The sequence below is a fragment of the Sphaerodactylus townsendi genome, linkage group LG10, assembly GCF_021028975.2.
Source record: "Sphaerodactylus townsendi isolate TG3544 linkage group LG10, MPM_Stown_v2.3, whole genome shotgun sequence".
NCBI classification, from domain to species: Eukaryota; Metazoa; Chordata; class Lepidosauria; order Squamata; family Sphaerodactylidae; genus Sphaerodactylus; species Sphaerodactylus townsendi.
Window position 1 is genome coordinate 51,161,978 of NC_059434.1, and position 9,850 is coordinate 51,171,827.

General features: G+C 40.5%; 1 protein-coding gene across 1 annotated transcript; it reads left to right on the forward strand.

Moving 5' to 3' along the window:
- Window positions 1-673: 673 nt before the first annotated feature.
- On the forward strand, window positions 674-8,693 carry LOC125439727. Its single transcript, XM_048508860.1, has 7 exons — window positions 674-805; window positions 2,258-2,478; window positions 4,440-4,499; window positions 6,641-6,772; window positions 6,944-7,090; window positions 7,995-8,055; window positions 8,183-8,693. Exons 2-7 carry the CDS (start codon window positions 2,314-2,316, stop codon window positions 8,281-8,283), a joined length of 666 nt encoding a protein of 221 aa, XP_048364817.1. The 5' UTR covers window positions 674-805; window positions 2,258-2,313; the 3' UTR covers window positions 8,284-8,693.
- The last annotated feature ends 1,157 nt before the right edge of the window (window positions 8,694-9,850 follow it).

The following is a 9,850-nucleotide window of genomic DNA, read 5'->3' on the forward strand; positions in this document are numbered from 1 at the left end:
GTGAATTTCAATGGCCTCCCTGTGCAGTTTGACATAGTAAGCTTCTGAACTGTCCAGAATTTCAGTGTTCTCAAATAAAATATGTCCAGTTTTGTTTAACACATGTTCTGCAACTGCAGATTTTTCAGGATGGTTAAGCCGACAGTGTCTTTCGTGTTCCTTAATGCGGGTCTGAATGCTGCGTTTTGTGGTTCCACAGCTACAGGGTATGCGATAGACTCCTGCAGAAGTGAGGGGGTCTCTCTTGTCCTTTGCTGAGCGTAGCATTTGCTGTATTTTCCTGGTGGGTTTGAAGATGGTCTGTAGGTAATGCTTTTTCATCAGTTTCCCTATTTGATCTGTGATTCCCTTGATGTATGGTAGAAATATTTTTCCAGTGGTGGGCTGTTTCTCCTCAGTCCTCTGGGTTTTTCTTGGCCTTAAAGCTCTTCTGATTTCTGTACAATTAAATTACAAATTTAATCCCAGCATTTCTAGAGATTACTAGAGGAGTTTCTTGGGCTGGGGGGACAGGTGCATACACACTAAAATACACTGCTTAATGAGCAAAGGAAAGTTAGTCTTAATACTGTGGGGCAATCAATGGGTTAAAAACTGAAAGAGAACAAGGAAGAGGGCCACCTGCACAGAGGCGGGCTGAGACAACAGCTGGGTGGAGCAACCCCAGTTCAGACTACAATGCAAAATGAATGAGAGGCTAGAGGAAATCCAGGGAACTGGCTAATTCACCCTTGGCAAGATAACTGCTTCTGGTAGAGGGGTTTCTTTCAAGGTTGCTATAAAAAGGAAAGTGAGGGTGGCTGAGGTAAGTGAATGCTTCTCTTGGCTAAATGTGGCTGGGTGTTCCCAGATGCTCCTGTTGCCTCTTCCTGTGACTTCCTTCCTGCTCGATAGGCAGCGAGTTCAGCCTGCTTCAGAAAATGCTCAGAGCCAACTGGTGTCTTGAAGCATTTGTCATGGATAGCCCTGGTGTCCTTGTTGCGTACCTTGTTCTCTCTTGGAGGTAGCTTGGACAGTCTGGAAATCTTATTAATTTCTCCCCCACCCTTCTCCTTTGCCTGTGCAAAGAGTTTCCTGTTGCTTTCACTTATGACTCCCCCATTCTCTTGTACATGTTATGTGGTCCATATCTGATGAATAACTTTTAAATATTGTAAAAGCCTCAAAAAGGTTCTAGGGAATTGCCTATGCCAGACTTTTGACGGATGCCCTTCTGCATGACAAGAGAAGACATGTCTGACCCTCTCTTCCCATTATAACCCTCAAATAGAGGAGAGCAGGTGCAAAGTCCAGGAGATGTCCATTCTAGTGGCCAGACCGACTTTCTGGTATTACTGATTTACCTGCTACATGTTGATGCAAATAAGATACATGTTGATGCAAATGTTTGATCTCCTTAATACATAGGACTTAAATACATGAATGGTATTTTATCTAGCAATAAATGGTGCCCTGAAATCATTATGTACAATAAAATATATATTTGCTATATTTTTATAGCATTTGTCCATTAAGATTCTTTCTCCCAACTTGTATTCCTAATGTAGGAAAAAGACCTTTTCCAGACTAATTTTAAAACGTGGTGCAGGTTTTCAGTTTTAATCGAATGGTTGCACATGAGTCCATTACCTTTCCTAAAAGCTGACAATGAAATATCATGATCTATAATTTATTGAAATGAGAAAAAGTTAATGCAGTCACAATGCATTGTAAACATCAACTGGATAGTGCCTGTGACAGACACTGTGGTGAAGACTTTCACAGTTTGATCCACACCGTCATGCTTTTTGCGTACTTTGGCCGGGTGTTGTCCTCTCTTGAAGTGTAGAAACACACTGAACCTTTCGATTTGAAAAAGCAGGACAAGTGAGCAAGGCTACCTCTCTTCCTGGATCTTACTCCTGAGTTCTCTTTAGAAACGTTCATACTACTGATTGATTGCATTTCTGTGCTGCTTTTCTGTCTGGATGGATTTGATTTGAATAAGTTTTTTTTTTATAAATGTGGAAGTTCCATCATGCATCCAATTCCAAATCAAAGGCTAGTGTGTTTGAAATATTCTTTTTTTAAAGTTCATCCATTTTTCTTCATCTGTATTTTGAGTGTATAACAATTTGCTGGCTTCCATTAACGTGGCCAATCTGAATGTTGACACTTCTGAGAGCCTCATTCAGTGAAAGGAATGGCATGTGAACAGTTTGTCAGATTATACTTGCTGACGTGCTGATGCCCTTTATTTTCTTTGCATGTTTTGAAGGGTCTCGTGCTTCTTCCCATACTTGAATGTGCCTGTTAATGTTCAGATGAGCTGGAATGGATCGCTACAGATATTTCATCTTCAACCAGAAAAGCATGGTTGTGTTGGGGCTCTTACAGATAGCTTTCGCTACAATTTGTATCATCAGTGGATTAATAGACAGTACTTTAAGAAGAGAGTCAACACTGAGTAAAACTAGGATGCCCATCTGGGCTGGAGTGGTAATTTTATATATCTTCTTTGTGTTCATCAGATTAAGATATTTTGTGTGATGTGTATTTCTGTTACAAGATTTCTTTCTTTTGTCCAGGAGACTTTAATCTACAAAAATACAAATGTAAAATTGTGAAAAGGTGTAATGTTGAGTATCTTACTGAGACTGCACAGCATGCCAAACCATTTTCTTAAATGTGAGAAAATTTAAGTTGCCATCTACCCACCATAGTAGTGTAGCGCCAACAGGCCAGGGTAGGAGGGTGGCAATGCCCCAGGCGCTCACTGGGAGTGGGGGCGTTCCGGGGAGTTCCGAGGCGGGTGGCGCTACAGCAGGGCGCGCACTCCGGGCACAATTCCCTCTTGCTCCACCCCTGACCCACCCACCTCCAAAATCTGTGCTGTTTCCTCAGCTTCTGTTCGTTTTCCCCCAAGGATCAGTTTAAAAGCTGTTCTGCCACCTTTTTAATGTTGAGTGCCAGCAGCCTGGCTCCTTTTTGGTTAAGATGAAGCCCATCCCTTTTGTACAGACCTGCCTTGTCCCAAAAGACTCTGCAGTTCCTAACAAATCTGAAACCCTCTGCCTTGCACCACTTTCTCATCCATGCATTGATCGGAAGGTATGCTGTTTCAGAAAACAGAGATTCCATTTACTGTTCATGACTGAGTTAGGGTTTTCAGGTCATCCCTGGCCACTGGTGAGGGATGGGAGTAGGATTGCCAGCAACACTTTGGGAAACTCCTGAGGATTTGAAAATGGAGCCTGGGGAGGTCAGGGACCTCAGTGGCGTTCAATGCCATAGAGTCCAACCTCCAAAGCATCCATTTCTCCAGGGGAATTGATCTCTGGAGAGGAGCAGTAATTCAGGGATCTGAGCTGTAATTCAGGGTCCAAGCTGGAGACTTGGCACCCTTAAACAGAGGATATCCATGGCCAGAACAGAAATATAGTGGGGCAGCTAGAGGCAATGGAAGATATGATGGGAGTTATTTGGCAACGGGGGAGAGGCTTGGAGGCCCTCAGTACTCTAGTTGGCACAGGGAGAAGGGAAGGGGATTAAGAAAGGCAGATTTTTATTTCAAAATGAATTGCTTTAGTCCAATTGAACTCTTTTGGTTCCTCTACTAGATTTAAAACAATATTATTACAAAAACAGCATATTTGGGTTGCATAAGGGAGTTATAAAACATTGCAGGCAAAAGTAGCTGGGAATTTCAGTAGAGTAAGCAGGGTTTGTTTTGTGACAGTGCTCACTAATACAGAGTACCAGCATCTTTCTGGGGGCTCTCTCAAAACCAGTTCCTCTTGAGTTGGCCTACCCTACTCAGCCAAAGAGTGCACCTGCAGAAATAGCCTAGGGGACTTGCAATTTGGGGGGGGGGGGGGAATTAGCACAACCTTACGTGTGAATAGTGGCACTCTAAAACAAAACAAACAAAAATAGCACTGAGAGTAAGTAATGGCAGTAACTCCAAATTTCCTTACACCTGCTGACAATTCCAATTATCTTTTACTATTATCAGTGGTGAATTGGATGGCATAATGTATACTTCAAAAAGATGGAAAGTAATCTATACATTTAACATAATACAGTGGGCAATCAACCTGAAGACCATCCCTGATGGTTTTACTATGTCAATCAGATTTCCACTTATATGAGGAGAAAGCAAAATGTGGCACTGATAAAGAATCTCAGCTCTTGAATGGTCAGGTGAAAAGAACTCTGTTCCCTCTTTAGTGTCAAAATGCTCTTCTCTTCATGTCCTACTTAAATGAATGGAGACTGCACAGTTTGAGACCCAGAATCTTTTTGTGGCACCATAAAGCTAAGATCATGAAGTATCTTGACGATGCCTGGAATTAGCTTTGACCCTTTTTTGTGTGTGCTAAAATGTATGCATAGTACAGATGGATCACTGATGTAACTTTGCTCCACATTCTTATCCTTTGTTGCCTCCTATTCTACAGTTTATGGGTATTCCTGGAATAATGGCATTGTTTTCTTCTCAGAAAAAGAATCCAATTCTGGTAGGTTTCTGTTATTTATTTACAGCCCAATCTGATGGGGGGGGGGGGGCGGGGAGGAGAGCAAAGCAGCTTTTGGAACCAGGGCAGAGCACTTATGCCAGTGTGGAAGGCAAAGAGGGACGCAAGTGGGCAATACGGGAGCTCTGTGGCGCCTGACCCAGAAGAGCCTGCAGCCCACAAAACTGAGCTTATCTAAACCTGGTCATTGTTGCAGCTGGGGGCAGGCTAGGGGTGTTCCCAGGGGTGGAGATAACCTTAGTCAGCTTCCACCAGACTTTCATCCTTGGAATGCACCTGGCACAGGCCGATGACTTCAGCCACGATAAAATGTTGTGTTGTCATTGTTACTATGGAGCATTTCAGGCACAGCAGTTTTTTAACCTACTGTTTACTATGCTTCCTGAAGTTCCACTGGAGGCACTCTGGTGCCGCCTTCGCTGTGCGATCCAGCCACCGTGGAGTTTCCCCCTTCATCTGGATTGCACTATTATGATTCATTTCATTTATTATGGCTAGTTATTTGGTCTTGATTTGACAGAGAAATCCACCATCACTCTTATATACAAATGCATCGTTTGTATAACTTCACGTTTCGAATTTCCTCTCACATTATCCTGAAGTTTAAGAATAGATTATATAATGAAAGTTTTATTTCCAAACCATGTAAAATCTATTTCTACATTGAATAAATAAACAATATCAGTGACAAGCAGCTTCCATTTATATGGAACTTCCAAGCAGGCATTTTTTGGTGGTGTTTAGCTTAATAGAGATTATTTCTGAATTCTCTACAAACATGACTGCAACCCATCATGCCAAGTCTCACTGACTTTAATGGAGGCTGGCCATAGGATTAATTAAAAATAAAGGATTTAGTCAGCTGACCAGTCAAATTTACTTATAATGCATAGATTTTCATTAGAAAAAAACAGGAATAGTTTCATTGCCTGCACATATGATACTTATACTAATTGCAGAAATAAATTTGTTGTGAAATGACTTCAGAAATTTTTTTAATGATGTTTATTATAACCTCTGGTAAGGGTCAGTATATGGGAGTGGTTGAATAACAGTTCTTTGGCTTTTAATTTGGAGCACTAGGTCAACCTAGTTTCTTTTTTTAAAAAAAATCTATCTATCTATCTATCTATCTATCTATCTATCTATCTATCTATCTATCTATCTATCTATCTATCTATCTATCTATCATTAAACTTATATACCGCCCTCCCCCAGAGGGCTCAGGGCGGTTTACAACAAAAAAATAAAAGCACACATACAATGGTGATAGTATACATTAAAATACAGCGTCCAATCATAAAACATGTCAAACAACAACAACAGTAACAGATGGCGTCCAATAATTAAAACCCCCCTAAGAGGGAACAGCAGGGCCCCAGTTGTTAAAATAGGAGGGGGGAGAGGGGGGGCATCAGCGGCTGGTCTCCCCAGAAGCCCGGCGGAATACCTCGGCCTTACAGGCCCTGCAAAACTCATTAAGGTCCCGCAGGGCCCGGACAGCTGGAGGGAGAGCATTCCACCAGAATTTGAAATTAACAAACACTAAGGAAGAAACAAACTGAAGTATAACATCTATGAAGGAATTAGGCAGTTTTTAAGTCAGCTGTGAGCCAATTTTTCTTTTTGAAGATGCCTGTCATTGCAAGTGGTTAGTAGGAAACACTGCTGTGCTACCAGGTCTGCTTCTGGCTGTTGTGTGACTTGGCGCCTCAGACCCTTTCACTAATTAAATGACACCCTGATAATTTAACACCTGTAAGTTGTCACATACACAGTGACATGGAACACTTTATTGCAACCAAATAATTCAGGGAATGGCTGTGGCTCAGTGGGAAAGCATCTGATGGCAAGAAGGTTACTGGTTCAGTTCACCAACATGCCAATTCTAGTGGAAGTTAAACTTGTTCTTCGTTTGGTCTTGATCTCATGTCCACCTTCTAGATGTTGCATTTTGAATAATTCCCTTTTGTCTCCATTTGTCTTTCTATGGTAAAGTAACTTACTCCAGACTACAGTGGTGGTATTTACAGTGTCTCTGGGTTTCCCATCACTATTTCATTTTAAGCCCAAAGTGATTTTTTTTTACTTCTTCACTTCTCTATGCCTTGTCTTTCATATAGGTGAATGCTATGATAATTGTCTCCATATTTTCCTGCTTCGCCATCCTAATTGTAGTTGTCTATGCCTTCCTAACATTAGAGTATGGTGAGAAGTACGAGTTCAATGATGTGTCCTCTAATCATCCAGCTGTGGTGAGTGCCAAATTTTCTGACAAACTCTCCCATTTCAGATCTTGCCATTTTGGAAGCATCGCAAACGTTCAGGAAACTGTAATTAAACGATTTCAAAAAATAGTCTTAAGGTTGAACTAAATGTCATAGATAAAACCATGTTCATGCATTTCCTGTGTTTTTGTATTGCAGGTGTTTGTGCTTGATCGGCTAGTGGAAGGAGCTAATGTAACAATGTTGATTGCATCTATTTTCAGTGCTGTTATTATGATTATCATTATTTATGTCAGTTGCCGAAGCCTTCCATTTTGTTCATGTTTTGACAGCATAACTGGACTTGTAAGTAACAATATTATTTATTTAGATTTAATAGACTGCCCACCCCCGCAGGGCTCTGGATGGTGTACAATGCACTTTAAAACAATATAAATAAAACAATCTACAATACAAATACAGATTAAAACCAATATTCCAATATACATATAAATATAAAAATCGGCTGAGTGGCATCTCGTTAAACGTCGCGAGGGTAGGCCAGATGGTAATCTGAAGCATTGAACACAGAATAGGGGATGGCATTATTAAACCTAGTATGGTCTGATTTTCTTAGATTTGGATTAAAGTCCTCTTGGATTCTAAAACGATCTGTTTTGGATAACTTGTTGATTATAAATTCTGTTTTATTTCTCTATCTACCTTTAAAAGGCCATAAATGATTTCCTCCTATGTATTATGTAAACATCCAAAATATGTTAGTATATTTACCAGCAATGATCTATTGGCAATGAAATCAACAACCCTGTTGAAACTAAATGATTGTGGGTTTTTCTCACAGTAGGTATCACTTGAGCTACATAAGGTATTGTGGTGAGGATAATTATTCTGTTTCATTCCCCCCCCCCTCCCTTTGTAGGGCTTTTACTCAGGTTGCCAAACTGAGTAACTGAGCCTGGGGAATTCTTTGAAATTTGGGGATAGTGCCTGGGCAGGACAGAGTAGTTAGAGGGAAAGGTGCTCAGTGGGAATGAAATTCCACAATGTCTGCCCTCCAAAGGTACCATTTTCTCCAGAGGAACTGATCTGTCTAGTCTAGTGAAGATGATCTTTCAGCAATGAACACTGTGGCAGCAGAGAAAGCCTTCAGCTGTATTGACATTTGTTAACCAATATCCCATGAAACCTAGGTTCTTATCTATAGTTTGACAACAATATATTCTTGCCCATCTAATGCTCTTGTTCTCAGGAAAGACTACACTCTAATGAAGATCAGCTACAAACTGCAGAACTAGTTTGCATGTCTGATGGTATGGAGCCTGTTTTCTTACTTTGAAATTTATTGTAACTGCTTTATCAGTCACTCAAAATATATGATCAAGTTCTGAGAGCAGTCTGAGGAAATAACTACATGATAAACTATACTTTTTTTTCTAGGTCAAGTGGACAGAATTTTTAACTCTCCAGTGCACTTTTCAGATCTAAATCAAGAAGATGATGAAATAACCAAACCACCTCCATACATCAGACTTCCTTAGAATTTTATAATGGATCATTGGTTTTATCAGGATAAATGTAACAGACTCTTGCTATAAAATTTCAAAATCTTCAAAAGTCTTCTATTCTTAAAAAGAGACCACTTAAAATACCACAGACTCTCATGAGCAGAAGAGTCTGTAGGCTTCACAACTGTTAACCTACTTATTACACAGTCAATATATATTATCCCATCTCTAACAAAATGTGAACTTCAGTTCTCAACAGTTATAGGAAACTATAGGAAATAGGTACATCAGGTTTATACTAAGACAGCATTTTAGACAGCAGTAGACAGCCATATTTCTGTTGGATGAGGAATGTGTATGTAGAAAGTACATACTAACTGCCTTTATTTACTCCAAAAGTATTTTATAGGGAAGAATACAGTAGATTGAGAGCCAGTGTGGTATAGTGGTTAAGAGCAGGTAGATTTTAATCTGGAGAACTGGATTTGATTCCCCACTCCTCCATCTGAGTGGTAGAGGCTTATCTGGTGAACCAGATGTGTTTCTGCACTCCTACATTCCTGCTGGGTGACCTTGGGCTAGTCACAGTTCTTCGGAACTCTCTCAGCCCCACTTACTGGGGCTGTCACACAAGTTGTTAGTTGTGGAGAAAGGAAGGGGGAGGAGCTTGTAAGCCACCTTGAGTCTCCTTACAGGAGAGAAAGGTGGGATATAAATCCAAACTCTTCTTCTTCTTGTAGATGCTATAAACAGCAACTAGAACAGTCTATACCACATCCTAGGTTATCACTCCCGATAAATGTACATGCCTGGCGGTTACATGGTCAGCTTAGGCATTCCTGGCGGTACAGCTTAGGCATTCACAAAGTGGAATGTACCCTCCCAAGCTTCAGTGACCGAAAGGTGTGACTGACACCTGGATTTATTCACATCTCCCTTATCTGAATCTTTAAAGTTACAAGCAGCTTGACCTACATTTTCAGAAAAAGAAATTTCCATCTTTTCTAGGCCACAATCTGAAACATTGTTTGCACAGAAGAAGAAACTGCTTAAAGGAACCAGTTTCTTGACAGTAGATGCTTGGGGAGTCCCTGAGTGGGTGGATCTCTTTGTTTTCTGGGAATGGTCTGGTTGCATTCATCTACATGAGTGGCCAGTTACTTCACTTTTAGATACAGTGGTTTAATCATGGTCTACTTCTTTGTATATGGTGTCTGAATGAAACCAGAGAAAGTTATGGATCTTGCAACATATATTATTTCAGCTGAATAGCACAGTACTACATGGTGTCTTCTGGGTACAGCAAAGGTCCCTGTTGGATAGCACAGTTGAACACACAGTGAAGCATGTCTAAGCTTTTGTTAGATTGTGATTAATTACTGCAGAAGTGTGATGAATTTGAAGAGGAAACATATTATCATTGAACAAAGAAAAATCTCTGCAACTCCCTGAAAGGAATAAGAACACTGTATACACTGTAAATTGCTCCACATTGTGACCATTACGCAGAGGTCAATTTAAATTGCTCCACATAGTGAACAATTCATACACAATGGATCATAACAGAACACTAAACACATCATAAAAGGTGCCATGTGGA